We start from the raw sequence: 14,937 nt of genomic DNA on the forward strand, positions 1-14,937 counted from the left end.
TTCGTAAGTGGTAGCACCGGGGACGGTTCCAAAAGGAGGAGGGGCTATGTAATACCTATATTGCTTTGATGTTCCTTTCAGAGACGAGACGGGGATACAATTTGGACCTGAGTACGGAGTTGACGTCTTCCAAGCCTGAGAGCGGTTGCGTATCCTCACCCCCCTTAACTCTGTACTAGTTTTCCCGTTTCATTTCCCCTTACAAATAGGTCAAAATTAAACCGACCTGGTCGTTCCAAGAGTACGAGGAACAGGGAAGGGGATATCTACGATCCTTGTCCTACAGCCTACTCCCAGTCTATATGCATTAAGCACATAAAGAATATGAAGAAGTGAGAAGGTTTCGATAAGAGTTTTGTTCCAGAAATGAACCAGGCTTTTTATTTTTGGGCATATTCTTTGATTAAACTTATTAAAGTTAAAAGAAGTCCAAATAGAACCAACCCATATTTTACTACACTGCAGGACTTCTTATGTGGTGCTGAAGGCTACATTTGCAGCTAACCCATGCACTAGAAATATTGCAGATTGTAGCATAAGTTGGTATTAGTAACTGCATATTGCATGCCGCTTTCCTTTTCGATGTGCATTCATGTTGTTATAGCGACAGTATAATTGGTGATATTTTAAAGTAAAGGTCGCCCTTCGTCACTAGGTGAGTATATTAAAAAGCTTTTCGTTCTTACTTCCATCGAATCGAATGAAAAAGTATAAGAAAAGCAAGCCTAAAATTACTATCAATTTGGTGGTCACTTGAACAAGCGTAGAAATATCTGCAGCAGTTTTAGACCCAATTCCTTTGCGTGGGCGCACATATTTACCAAAACCATTATCCATGTTTCATAACTTTTTAATTTTAGTTTAGTAAATCTGTATTAATGCGAACAAATTTAGACAGACGCAAATACCTTTCATTAGTTCTCTCTTTTTGGCTGTAATTTGGTACGTCAACCAAATCAAAATCGTGGTTTAACACTGATACACTTGTTTGTGATACATTAGTCCGAATAGCCTACCTTTCTCTACCTTTTTAAGCTTTTGCTAATTTGTGGTGTTTTGTTTCCTCATTAAACCCCTTCTCACAAAGGAATATGGAGGAAGATATTGGGGAGGAAGGATTAGACATTTTACCTCGAGTTTTCGTTAACAATCTTGACTCTTATGTGAGCAACACTTTAGCGCAGGTAAGTGCAGGATATCGGGATTAAAACCACCTAGCATCTGGCCTCTTGTAAACCTGGGCAAGCCCTGGTTGAGGAAGATGAAGTGGAAGAGGAAGAGGAGGAAAGAATTATGGAACCGGATCCACCTAAAAAACCTCAACTTACCGGCTATCGCATTGTGGGAACTGTTTCTCATCCCAACGCTCATATACCAACTTTTGTCGAGAGTGTTTTAAACGTAATTAATTAACTGTGTAACTCAATTTTACTTTTGATTATGCTATTCTTCAAAAGTTGGCTTAACCCGCCTGATGCTTGCTTATTTGCGAGACTTCAGTTTGAACGCTTAAGTATTACTATCAAATAAGATTTATTGACCTCCTCTTCCCCAAGCATAATTTATTTGTAGCCGACTCCGGTTGAGAGATGTTTCAAAAAAGGAATTGGTATAATTTGTATTATGTAGCTTCGATATTTATGTTAAGGAATTACCACTGCATTCAATTTTTCAACAGAGGTTCATCAGGTAGCATTTCAATTGTGCCTACTTGCTTACTAGTTAGTCTTAGTACTACCTAACGTATATTTGTGGATTCACATATTTCCACCATCCATCTATCCAGTAGCATCCTTACTATATCAAATTGTTCCAAACTTGTCTGCTTTATGGTATATTTCTGTGCTTCGAAGCCTCTTAAAACAGCTTAAGGGTATACCATTATGAAAAAAATCATTTACCATTAACACACGCAGTACGTAGTCGTAACCGAGAGGCACACCAAAAAAAGCCGTAGGATATACCTAGCCAAATTTCACGACCTCTGTACAAGTATTTATAAAGTAGAATATTTGCTTACTATCTCAACTGATTAAAGCTACAATCTTCAATCCACAATCTTCATTGATTGTGGGAACAAATACCTGAATAGAGAATGTGATTAGATGAGCAAATCCAAAGCAGAACCTGTGGTCCCTCTTTGCAATCATTATTACATAAGTACATGTGAGTATTTACGTCTACCTTTTTTTATCTGTGAAAGTATGAAAATCGGCGAGATTTCTACGAGCACCTCTTTGAGTGCGACTGCGTGATCTACGACATTACAAGCGATGTGAGTCAAGCCGAAGAGGCTCTTTGGGTGGCCAAATCGCTGGCCAATGACTACCAACGCATTAGAAAAAAGAAGATTTTTATTGTGGTTACCCACCTACTGAGTTGGCTTCGCTCAAAAACGGGTGCCTTGGTAATTTCCCTGTTTAAATTATGTCTACTTTTACTACCACTGATTTTCTTTGTCACAAGAAGCTAAAATATATGGCAGCAAAATTTGTGGTTGTTGGATTAATTCCATTTGGAACTTAAAACAAACATTTCAAATCAAATAATACTGCTTAAACCGATAGTTTACTTATTTATTTGTTAGATGCGTTCTCTTTTCTCTTACAAATGTAAGACGTTTGATAAACATGCCCTTTTTGCCCTTTGAATCTTTGTAGGAGGGTAACCACCCGACGTATGACGAAGAAGACCATGCAAAGCGGATACCGCATCCACTTTACAAACGTCAGTTTGCAGCAGAGCGGGCTATTTTTAATCTTGGAAGGAAGGTAGGCAGTTTAGTTACATTTTAAGGATTGGAATTTAAAATTTGGTGGCAAATTTGTGAATAAGACTAAAATGAGCCCTCAAAACTTTCAAATCATGGTGTCTGCATAGATTTTGATTTTATCTAAGCAATAACAGGAAACTTCTTGCATACATTGGTTATTAAACTAAATAAAAGTGACATTTAGCCTTTATGGTGTTCCCCGTACGGGTCAACGCTTTTCCAATCGCATCACTTTGAGCAACTTAGTACCCTAGAAACCTATTTTACCCACCAATTTGGTTTTGTCAGAGCGTGCTCTCCGGCAGCTTTTAAGTCCCTAGGTTTATTTAATCTGTGTGCTGATCTATGAACTTTATCAGGATGGAATCCACTAGGAATATCTGGAACGCATTTTTTCAATATACAAGCCAACCCCTGCTTTTTAGCACCGAAAACGACTCACTATTTACGTTGTCGGTTGTGGAATTCCCTACGGTGGTGCTGAGAACATATTCGAGCCCTTTTTTCTCGTACGTACGTAAAAATCAGAACTTAGTTTTTATTGGGCAACTTAATCGCCATTGTTAACCAATCACACGTGAGGTGCGAAAATACTCTTTGGCTATTGGCTAATTCTAAAGGTTTATAAAACGTCTGCGTCCATTGACGCGAAGTGTCAAGCAGCCTGTATTTTACTGGGCTCTCACGGAAGAATCTAGCATCCTAGCCAAGATTCTGTATTACTTTAGTATTACTGAAGTTGGTTTCGTTTTCTTTTCGCTTAAAACTAACTCCATTGTACTTATGTTACATATGCGTGACACTGGTATCGAATGTGTCAATCCGAAAACAGTTTATGCCGAAATTACATTTCCTCTTGTCCCCAGAAAGAGTTTATTTTGACACTTTTTGGGATGTATTCATAGTTTATTAAACTGAAGTCAAGCAAACGTAGTAAAATGGACGAAAATGAGTTTTAAAATAGGTATATTGCTATTGAGCCTAATATACTTTGCCTCACTTTGTTTCAGAAAGCCTGGATGAACAGCCGTGTACTAGAGGTCTGTGGCAATGGTGAAAACATCATTCCGACCATACATATAAGAGATCTGTCAAAGTGGGTTTCAGTCATTAGCAATTCAGCATTCAAAGCATCAAAAAGCCGTAAAAATAATCTTTTAAACGTAAACCTGCCTGATGATTTTAAGAAGGCTTATGCAACTATCCAACTACCAGCATGTTCTAAAAATCAGCAACTTTCCTATTTATAGAGAATATCCACGTGAAATTTATTTTTCATTGTTTAATTTCTCAAATCGGTTTCTTCGACGAACACTTATTTTTGTCGGTAAGATGGAAGGAACCCTCATGTTGTTTTGAAATCAGCATTGAATGCCAAGTATTATTTAACAATTTGACCTCTTTAGAATCGTTCAAGCAATATTCGAGGAACCACCCGAATCGCGTTACATTGTTGCAAGGGACCATAGTGAGTCTACATTGGGCGAAATCATCACCGTAAGTAACCATTAGCAATGAGGGAAAATGATTGGATTCGCTTGAAACAAACGAATGTGGTTAAGATGGACAGACTGATAGTTTGATCCCGGGGAAGTAGATAGGAGGATGGATACGGAGTGGATGGTTTGATGTATGGGTGCATGTACGGATAGACACAGTGTGGACGGATGAATGGATTCAAGATGGATGGATACTTGATGGATGGATGGACGGGTACAGGATGGACAGATCAATGGATGGATGGATGAATAGACGCAGGATAGGTAGATGGATGGATGGAAGAATGGGTGGATGGATACAGGATGGATGCAGTATGAATGGATGGATGGACCCGGTATGAATTGGTCGATTTAGTGTGGTCGATTTGGTATAATGATGAATGCATTAATGGATAAATGAGTGAACGAACGATCAATTGAAAGTGCTGCCATGACAATAAAATAAATCTAGTGACATGTGAATATTTTTCTGATGCAACTTCATGCTGGGACAGGCAGCGAAGACATATTTTAAAATGAAGTTTTTTTCTTCCAATCCTCAAAAGCCTAATGTAAAGGAAACCCAATATATTTGCTTTCGTTATTTTTGCCATCTACAAAAATCAGTCCTTTTCTTTATTTTTAGGCTATTTCCAAAGTATTTGGTACAGGCGAAATCAGGCACTTGAGTGACAATGAACTCATTCGTATCACTCAAATTCCCGTATGTTTTTTTAAAAAAAAAATGCCGAAATTACCTTCCAACTCTTAGCATATAAAGTTTGTTTTCGTCAAAAAAACCACTCAGCTTTGAAAGATTTTTTTTTTAAAAGAGGGTGCACATCGATCAACTGATGATGGACATGATAATCAACACTCCGACTTTGGATGAGGAATTAACAATTCCTTGGAGATGTGAGGGTGGAATAATTGACAACATTGAAAAGCTAGCTCAAGAATATGTCAAGGCGAAGGACTTCAAGGTATGCAGATATCCAAAAAAGAGAATAGACAGCTGGAAGATAATAACGAGATGGAAACGAAGGGTTATTCGCCTAGACTCCATTGTTTTGCGAGGCTAATAGAAACAATTCTCTTTAGAGACGACGTTGTTTTTTCAAATACTCGTCTCACTCCGTTACTGTGGATGAGACGGATTCCAGGGCTGAGATAGTCGTCAAAATTCGATTTGGTTTCACTAACGCTTCAAACAATCACTTCTTCTAGGACAGCAGATAGGGGGTTAGAATGTCATGGTCTATTATCTGCCAGTGACACGAGAAACAGATTTTTTTTACCACCCTCTAGCCCCTTCGAATTTGCATTCTGGGACCACCGTTTGTTGGCAAGACGACACATGCGATTGCTTTGGCCAGACACTACGGTCTGCACTACATCCACGTCACCCCGGTTCTCTACGAGGCATACATTCGTTTAGTAAGTAACATTTGTCGTCTAATTTCAGACAAAATTTTTCTTGTAACCTACCTCTAATCCAACTATCTCTGAGATGCATTCCCCTTCTTGAAACACAGGAGGATAAAATTGACCTTGCAAATAATTCTTTAAGAGTCTGGTTTTATGACCTTTGTCTCCTCCATAGAGGTGGTAATATTAGTCAAATTGTAGTAATTCTTCTAAATCTGCGAGGATTTGACCCTGCTCCGCAGTTGTCCCACTTTTGCGAAGCCTTCAGCCACAAAAACTAAAGTTATTGTTCTTTTTGGAATGAGTTTAGCTATCACTGCCAATACCAGTGCTAGAGACATCCCTGAAGACGTAGCCAGATATTCAAATATGTAATTGGATGTTTACTATGCATGGAAGGGTTTCGAAGAACTAGTAACAGTACTTCAAGAAGAAGAATAACACAAATATTGTTTTCAAATAACACAGAGGACTCCAATAAAGGCATTGGAACAGCTCAGACATGCACAAGAATTGGAAAAGAAGGCAAAACTTTTAAAGGCAAGGGAGGAGAAGCCTCGACAACCACCACTGCCACCTCTACTTGCCACTGCGACTTCACAGGACGTCCCCGACGATCAACTGAGCACAGCAACTCTTCCACCCAGCGATGAAGTCCTCCCTACAGACGTTGTGGAACCCACCCTCTCACACTCCTTGCCCCCAAATACACCTATCACAGAGGCATCGGAGGCACCACAAGAGGGTAGGTCAAGGTCACGCTGTCACAATTTCATACCAGAACTGTAGAGGGATTAACAGTAGAGTTCCAAGCCAAAATTACTGAATTCAAGTATTAGGATGAGAAAAAACCTTATGCAACAGATATGCGGACAAAAGCATGCACAGTTCTAGCACAGATCGGATTAACCACACTTTGAAAATTTTTCTCGTAGAAACCTCAGTCCCCTCAGAAGCGTCCCTGATCGACTCCCTACCAGAGGAGGTCCAGCGTCGGTATCCCTTCTATCCCCCTCTAAAGTGGGCCAACGAGCGGGAGTTGGAGGAGATGGCGAATAAAGCTGGCGAGGAGCTGAGAGAATTTGTGGATGGAATGATTGATGACTTTCATGCTAACGACCACATTGTTACTAAGTAGGTAGCCAAAATTTAGCCTTTTAACATAATTGCCAAAAACCGTTTTATAAAAAGTTTGATAAGTGCATCTTATACAACTTCACGGGCTTGGAAATCTTGCCCTTAACCGCCTTAATTTCTCTCACTAATGCCGGGATAGTGGATGACCTTCTCAATGAAGCCATGAACGGAGTAGTCTATCTGTTTAAATCGGCAAAGCCACGCATTACCGAAAGCGCATCAGAGGCTAGGATAGCCATCTTGGTGACAAAACATGCCATACTTGTAGATACCTTCGAAGGAAGCTGCTCTCAAAGCCGTGTCGCAATCAAGGATTCGTTTTGGACAGCTATCCTAACACCTTCAATCAAGCCGATGCGTTGTTTACTAGTAAGATGCCGAATTTTGTTAATATGATTAAATAACTTCAAGGCATTCGGGTACTCTACTGAATTGAAGAGCTACATTTTACCTTCCTAGAACCTAACAGGAAAATGCCAAAAACAGAGGTGCATTTTTAGGGGGTTTTCCCTCAAAAAGAGGAGGTGGTGTATCCATTTATCCTGTATCCATCCATCAATTCTTCCATCCTATGCCCACCCATCCTGTATCCATCCATCAATCCTTCCATCCTGCATCCATCCTGTATCCATGCACCCATCCATTCATCCATCCCTCCAATCCGTACCCATTTTCTTATCCATCTATCTCACATCCATTCATCTTATATATATCGCGTTTCCATCCCTCTTGTATTCATCCGTTCATCCCCTATCCATCCTTCCTTTCCTTGTCCTTCCTTTTATGCATCCATTAATTCAATTTCTTCACCTTACGTTTCGAAGTCAAATGGTTTTTAGCTTAAGTTAAATAACATTTCTTTGACCTTAAATATGATTATAGACTGAAAATTTGACCGACCTTTATGAATTTTTGTCTAAGGTTTCCTACAGTCTTGCAAAATCTTAACAAGTCTGTGATTTAAAACACGTATTTTCTCTTTAGATCCTGACGATACGGCAAAAGATCCACGCCATCCCACATACGATCCATTGGTGTCTCCACACCACGTAATTTATTTGGAAGGTAGCAACGCTCTTGTAACTCATCGCTACAGGACGATGCTTGAAGAGGAGGGAATCGCTTTAAACGATATTGACGACTATGCAGACCCTGATGGCACAACGTTGAATATCGAGGAGGAGGTGAATCGTAGACGGTTAGCGCAAGAGACCGAAAAGTTGGGAATTGGAGTAAGTTGGGTTGATTAACCAAATTCCACACCTCGAGTAGATTTATGAGCACGTAGGATCACTGCCTTGTCTATTTCAGATCGGAATAGGAGGCGAGAAGAGTGAAGGACAAAAGAAGGATGTGGATTTAAGGATAAAGTGGGTAAAACCGTTGGAGACACCAGAGAGGAGATTAAGACGACGTTTGGAATATCATAGGTCTGTCATGGCACCGAAAGCAGCTAGAGAAATTGTTGGAAAAACTTTCGAACCATACAAATACTGTAAGTTTGCAGTTAAAACTTCGAGTTTACGTACTCCTGTTTTTACAAAGAATGGTTTGCCTATTTATAATCTTTTGTTTATCCCATGGAATCACAATGATGGGAAAATCCACTTCGAGATTTCAGCACGATCCATTTGACTTGTAAAAGAGTAAGAATGCAGTGATTCAAAATCCTAGGCGACATAGTTGCCACCCTTACCAGTCTTTATGACGTTAATATCCTCTTTCAGTGGTGTCAGAGAAGGAGTCAGAGCCATTGGATGCACAACACTGGCCAAGAAAGCCTCTAGCAAAAGCCAAATTGAATCCCCTAGAAATAAATGTTCTCACCTACTTTGATCTACGTGAACTCTACCCCTTCACGGTGAATATGGACCGAGACAAAAGCCAGGTGAGCGTCCATACCAAAAATAAGATGCTTAAAATTAGATTTGTCTTACATAAACACCTTCTCCTCCCAGCACCTCTATCCAGGGGGTCCACAAAAACACACCTTTAAGCAACTCTTAAAGCGGATATCCAAGTCATCGACTGGAGAGTTCGTGCGTCGAACACGAGGCCTTTTGGATGAGCGAGATGGGGATGAGAAATTTGTGGAAGCCCTCCAGCGGGAAGCTGAAGACTTGAATGGAGTTAATGCAAATCTTCGAAAAGAGGCGGCGGAAGTGTTGAGTGAGAATGAACGCAAGATTTGGGTGAGTTCTAGCCTCGGAAATTTGGCTATTTCATGCATTAGGTGTCAGGAGGACTTCGATGACGCGCAGTGATCTGCTGTGCGATAGGGAAACGTTTTTCCCTTTTCGGTGAATAAGAAACCCCCATTGGATGAATAAAAGTGACAATATTGTGAACGGGACTGTGGCAATTTTTTAGACAAAGTCGGAATATTTCAGTGCCCACTGCTTAACAGAGTTGACGGGACTGTGACTGACAGATAAAGACATTGTCCAAGTGTGAGTCCAGTGACAGTAAAAGGGAAGAGACAATAATCCTTTAACTGACACGAGAATATTTGCATAATTCCATAGTAAAGGCTGAAGAGTTGGAAATTACGTAGGCCCACGTACTCATCCATACAATCATAATGAAGTCAACAATGAAGGTGAAGAATTTGATGGCCACGTCTCAAGCGACAGACCACCTGAGCATGGTTTCATTAAACGGACCCACGTAGATGCGTTAAGACTAACCATCCAATATTTGTCATTTTCAGCTGCCCCTAATCCCTCAAACTAGGAAGGACCGCCGAAGCCATAGACTAGCTTTAACCTTTTTACAGGTCATAGAGGGTTATTTATAGGACTATCACAGTATTCAATCAAATATGACAACTGGTCAGTCGAATTGACTGATATAGTACTGAATGCAACAAAGAGAAAAAGTTGGCGGGCAGGTGCAATGGAGGTGTTGGTGGCAATTTCGTAAATATCCTTCACATTTTTCTTTTCTGCAGCACGATTGGTTAATGCTTCTGAGGAAGGAGAACGAAGAACGTCAAATGGTTAAGTCGATGCCTCGCAGAAATTACCTCCTCAAATATGTTCTACCCAAGGTTTCTGAGTGCCTTGTCATCTATGGTCAACGAAGACCTGCTGACCCTATAGACTTTTTGGTGCGTTAAAAACTTTAACAGTGGAGCACACTTTGTGCCATTATGAAAAAGGGTATCAAAGATGGAGTGAATTGCACCCGATGCTTTCCCTTTATCAAGTAGGAGTCAACTTAGTTCACTGATTATGCTACAATTTGAACTATACTTTATGTACTCAGTTCTTTGACTAAAAGAGCTCCCTCAACTGTCGTTTTGTCCCAGGTCTTCAATATTTCGATGTATCAAAACCCTACTGATAGACAATCAGTAGGGTAGGCACAAGACCTGTCAGAATAATCGCTTCACTGTTTTTAGGCTGAATACATTCTCCGAGACGCCGGCGTTAACTACAGCGGAATTATTCGTTAAAAGAACCGAATGCAGATACATGTCCTTTTCATATCCACCTTTTTGATTGGTTAAAAGGGGCTCAAAAAGGTCGGTAGCCATAAACTGCCACAATTCATGGCGTAGCGTAGAGGCTGCACACTGGAAGAGTCTATTTTGGGAACAACTTCAACATTGATCCAAGCTCTCCATCAACACCGGTGTTTCTTATCAATGCATAAACGATGCTTCACGATCCTCTAGTCATAAAACGAAGTTTGTTCTAAGTGAAGAAGTTTTTTTGCATGGATCACAATTCTCGCTTTGATTTAGTTATCCTAAACACGAAATAAAGGACTAGGCCATTAAGCAAAAAAAAAAGATACAATAGGAAGTAAGAAAGAAAGTAACCGCCGATCACTGAGTAAAAACTTTCTAGTAATTCGGTACATAAGGTGGGCAGGGAAGAAAGGGCGTACGCAGGAAGCAGAGAGGAACAGCATTGTTCGTTGGCATTAGAAAAAGGGGTGGTAGTAGTAGTGTTAGCTAAGAGACAGACAAATCAAAAATGCATCTCCAAGACAAATGGGGTGAGGCATGAGTCACATCATGAGGGAGGGTGGTCGACCCCGTCCAATTAGCGCCTGCGCCTGCAAATCGCGGTGCAGATTGCGGCTCAAAATTGAGCGCACATCGGAGACGAATCGCAGGGCATCCAACACAGGCAATAAACAGAGGAGGGCGGTGTCCTGGGGATCTGAGAACCACGACTGAATAGGAATTGCGTTATCTGCAAATGGGAGGGGGTGATACTTAAACCTACCCTAGATAATAATGTTTATGTGAGGATGAATTGTTGAGGATTACCAGGAAATGAGCGGTAGGCGCCAGGGGAGTTGTCCAGAATAAAGATAGAAGACAGGTCTGAGGAAACACGAGATAAGTCCTTGCAGTAGCTACCACTGTCGTAGAGACAGTGCTGCCTGTAGAAACGACGTTGAAAAATGTGGCGGCCGTTGTCAAGATGGTCTGCGATTCCTGCACCGTAGATCTCCAGGCTAGCAGTGAAGATAACCAACTCGTACCATTGGCTGATCTGTATAAGACAAATAGGACTGAAAAAACCTTACATAAATAATAAGAAATAACCTAAGTAACAACATTTCACACAAGATACTGCACGTAATAATGCAAGGAAAATCAGGAAAACAATAAAGAAATGGTGAATCAAGTAGAGTAACAGCGTACCAACCACCCCGAATACAAATCTCGGATGTGCTATCAATTGCATAAAAAGGAATTGCATGGTAACCATCAACGATAACTCAAGGAGCCCTGGATTTATTTCGAGGCAATAAACTGGGCCATGATTAGGATAAGGGATGTTTCAGTAGCGACTTTAATAGGACATAAGACTACGATCAAAGTTCTGTGGGTCAACAACGAAACTTTTTAGGCTGCTAAAAATCAGGCGCATTTAGGAAGTCATTTAGAGGGCAGTCTAAAAGTGCAAATAAGATGTGGTGGTAAGCGATTTACAATATTTAGAAAGTAGTCAACGTGTGGGCGCTTATGCACTGAGAAGCGAACAGGATGATGGTCAACGTCCATCTTGAGCACAAAATCAGGTGGAGGGCCTGAACCCGTTGTCTGACGAGACATTCCATCGAGAACAGAATGGATCAACGTCTCGTCCAGATCAATCACCATTATTTTGCGTCTTTGAAGACCTGATGCACAAAAAGGCGGATGTAAACATTCGCTCCCTTCAAGATGCAAACCATAAACCATATGAATAACTCACATAACTGCAGTTTTGAAATAGGAGAAAGAGGAATAACATGATACCGTACACTTTGGTATTGCAATACCTAAATACTTAGTTATTGAAATTCAACCTACCGATCTGGTCTGCTTCCGAAACCTGTAGGAACAATGGCTTAGAATATACAAAGCAAGAGTTAAGGCCATTCGAATATGATGAATGACTACATCCTTAGCCCGGAACCAATATATTTGGAAAGATACACGGGACATTGAAAAAATATTTTAGAGTGAGGACAGGATGTAACAGACAGAAAAGGGAGATACGACTCAGGCTGCCAATACACAGAATCGCATAACGCGGGCGCTGGAGATTCGTTTAAATATAGGTTGATAGAATCACCCGGGTTAGGTAGTCATTAGTTAAAACTCCATACTACTTGCAATCTAGAAATATTAGATAGCCAAGAAGGTAAAAATGCTGAATGTAAGCAGTGCTTATCGGTATTTATCCAAACAGATCCCAAAATATGATGTCGTCACAGTCCGTGCTTAAAAGGACCTTAGGAATCAATTGATAGAAAAAGGAAATTCAGGTGTTTTAAGTTGGTTTTTCGTTCAACGGTCAGTTTTGGTAAAGGGCAACTTTGCATCTTGGCCATTTTACCCCGCCAAGTGGGCTGAGCTCCTGGCCATGCCAGCAACACTAATACTTCCTGCATGTCGAATAAGCATATTCGCCTTCAGGAAAGTGTCGGAGTGCAAGGGTGGTACCAGTAAAAAGCAGACCTAATCTTAAAGGTTGTATACCTTAATTTCTACTGCTGGATGATAAAAATCAAAGGGACGGTAGTACATATTTTACTGATGGGAAAATCGGGATGAATCAACCGGGCTCGTCCAAGAACGCTAGAGACAGGGAAGCGGAAACGGATGAGTCTCGTTTTACACTGATAGCAGCGCTCGCAGACCTACCTTCTTTTGAGGAAGATATGAATTTTGAAGAGTGGCTCTTAACTGCCAAATTCAACCATCCTCTCTATCCCCGTTGTCAAAGAATACCTCTTATCCTTCGCGCCCTACCGCATGATTTATTCGTGGCCGCAGTCGGAGCCGGCATCACCCACGACACAGACGTTGACCAATGCTGTGATACACTGGCTCAACTTGCCATCGATTTTGAGGAGCAAACCCTGGCTAGGGACTTCTTTCAGCGTTTTCAAAAAGCTTATGAGGCCGAAGAAGAGTACGCCAGGAACCTCCAACTCCTGGCGGAACGTGCGTTCCGCGGTTGCCCCCCAAACAAGATCGCCAATTGGGTTACAGTTCAGTTTAAACACGGAATCCGACCCTCCATCTTGGCTGAGAAGCTCTGCGAAGCAAAGACTAATCCGCTCGACCAATTAGTCAAGCTCGCAACCAAGAAGCGGCAGGAACTCCTGGGGCCCCTGATTTTCCGAAAACCACAAAACTGGTCAAATGCAGCATCCTCGTATCGTGGCTCCCCGCGCCATACCCCTAGACCAGGTGAGCCCTCCTTTTCCTTTTCCTGTCTACTCCCAAATGGCTCCTATTCCTATATGAGGGTTCCTGGTAAACTGGAAGGACGCTCCTGTAGTTTTCTTCTCGACTCTGGCGCAGCTAAGTCAATTGTGAACCTCCAAGCCTTCCCTACCCTTTGTAACAGGGTTAAGATCCTCCCCCCTTCTGCAAAATTGCGTTCAGCAGAGAGACGGGAGATGCTAGTCGAAGGAGAGACATCATTAAAAGTCTGCATAGGGAAGGAAACCTGGACAGTAAAATTCGTCGTGTGTCCAGAACTGGCCTGGAACGTGGTACTTGGTGCCGATTTCCTTCGCTACACCAAAGCCGTCCTAAGTTTTTCGGAAGGAACCTTTCCCACTCACGAAACCACCGGGGTCAACACAGATACCTCTCCACCGAAAGACGACGCAGATGACATCTGCAACGTCCTTTTTAAAGCTGCAGCCATTTCCATTAACAATCTAGATGACCTTTGTACGCAGCTGACTCACATTTCCAACTACGAGAGAAAAGAACTCCGTCAGCTCCTACTTAAGTACGCGAACATCTCTTCGCAAGGTGCAAGATTAGGACGAACAAATATCGTCAAGCATAAGATTGATACTAATGAAGCTAGGCTAATTTGGCAACCACCCAGACGTATTCCACCTCCTTTGCTGGAAGAAGTAAACCGTTTGGTTGAAGAGATGCTCCGAGATGAGGTCATAAAGCCATCCAAGTCACCATGGGCCTCTCCTATAGCGCTGGTAAAGAAGAATGATGGCAGCCTGCGGTTGTGCATCGACTACAGGAAGTTTAATGCTGTAACCAAGAAGGATGCCTTCCCCCTTACCCACATAAATGACTCACTTAACTCACTACATGGATCTCAGTGATTCTCTACCTTAGATCTGAAGTCGGGATATTGGGAAGTGGAGGTTGCAGGAGCAGACTGGGAAAAAACGGCTTTTATTTTGCCAAACGGGCTTTATGATTTTCAAACTACGCTATTTGGACTCTGCAACGCGGCAGCTACCTTCAAACGCCTCAAGAAAACAGCTCTGGTCGGCCTATTCTCAAAGCATTGGATTATCTATCTTGACGATATTCTCGTTTTTGGTGGAGATATTCAAGAGCACAACGCCAACCTAAAACTAGTGTTAGACCGCCTACAGGATGCAGGGTTAACCCTGAACTCGAAAAAGTGCCCTTTTTCTACAACACTCGGTCACCTTCCTGGGACATACAGTCTCGTCGAATGGAATAGCCGTCACCGACGACCGTGTACAACAAGTGGGGACATGGCCTACACCAACCAACTAGACAGAGCACCGCAGTTTCTATGTTTAGCAAATTATTACCGGCGTTTCGTATAGGGCTTTGCTAAGATTGCCATCTCGCTACATACATTAACCGAA

The 14,937-nt window shown here is 41.6% G+C and overlaps 3 protein-coding genes across 3 annotated transcripts; 2 read left to right on the forward strand and 1 right to left on the reverse strand. All coding sequences in view use genetic code 11, as the record gives it.

Moving 5' to 3' along the window:
• Window positions 1-1,091: 1,091 nt before the first annotated feature.
• On the forward strand, window positions 1,092-10,273 carry EGR_07311 (Putative adenylate kinase 7; the record flags this gene model as incomplete). Its single annotated transcript, XM_024496560.1, has 19 exons — window positions 1,092-1,184; window positions 1,219-1,401; window positions 2,204-2,407; window positions 2,661-2,771; window positions 3,199-3,282; window positions 3,784-3,869; window positions 4,180-4,270; window positions 4,898-4,975; window positions 5,085-5,234; window positions 5,560-5,688; window positions 6,148-6,424; window positions 6,615-6,813; window positions 7,085-7,185; window positions 7,801-8,048; window positions 8,128-8,311; window positions 8,544-8,704; window positions 8,775-9,008; window positions 9,767-9,925; window positions 10,220-10,273. The coding sequence occupies 19 exons, from the start codon at window positions 1,092-1,094 to the stop codon at window positions 10,271-10,273; spliced, it is 2,826 nt and encodes a 941-aa protein (XP_024349036.1).
• A 560-nt stretch (window positions 10,274-10,833) lies between these two features.
• EGR_07312 (Serine/threonine-protein phosphatase dullard-A) lies at window positions 10,834-12,268 on the reverse strand (the record flags this gene model as incomplete). The annotated part of the gene is made up of 5 exons (XM_024496561.1): window positions 10,834-11,021; window positions 11,099-11,327; window positions 11,771-11,961; window positions 12,036-12,102; window positions 12,134-12,268. The coding sequence occupies 5 exons, from the start codon at window positions 12,266-12,268 to the stop codon at window positions 10,834-10,836; spliced, it is 810 nt and encodes a 269-aa protein (XP_024349037.1).
• A 608-nt stretch (window positions 12,269-12,876) lies between these two features.
• EGR_07313 (Transposon Ty3-I Gag-Pol polyprotein) lies at window positions 12,877-14,415 on the forward strand (the record flags this gene model as incomplete). The annotated part of the gene is made up of 1 exon (XM_024496562.1): window positions 12,877-14,415. The coding sequence occupies one exon, from the start codon at window positions 12,877-12,879 to the stop codon at window positions 14,413-14,415; it is 1,539 nt and encodes a 512-aa protein (XP_024349038.1).
• Window positions 14,416-14,937: the final 522 nt, after the last annotated feature.

Source organism: Echinococcus granulosus (genome assembly GCF_000524195.1).
Source record: "Echinococcus granulosus chromosome Unknown EG_S00074, whole genome shotgun sequence".
NCBI classification, from domain to species: domain Eukaryota; kingdom Metazoa; phylum Platyhelminthes; class Cestoda; order Cyclophyllidea; family Taeniidae; genus Echinococcus; species Echinococcus granulosus.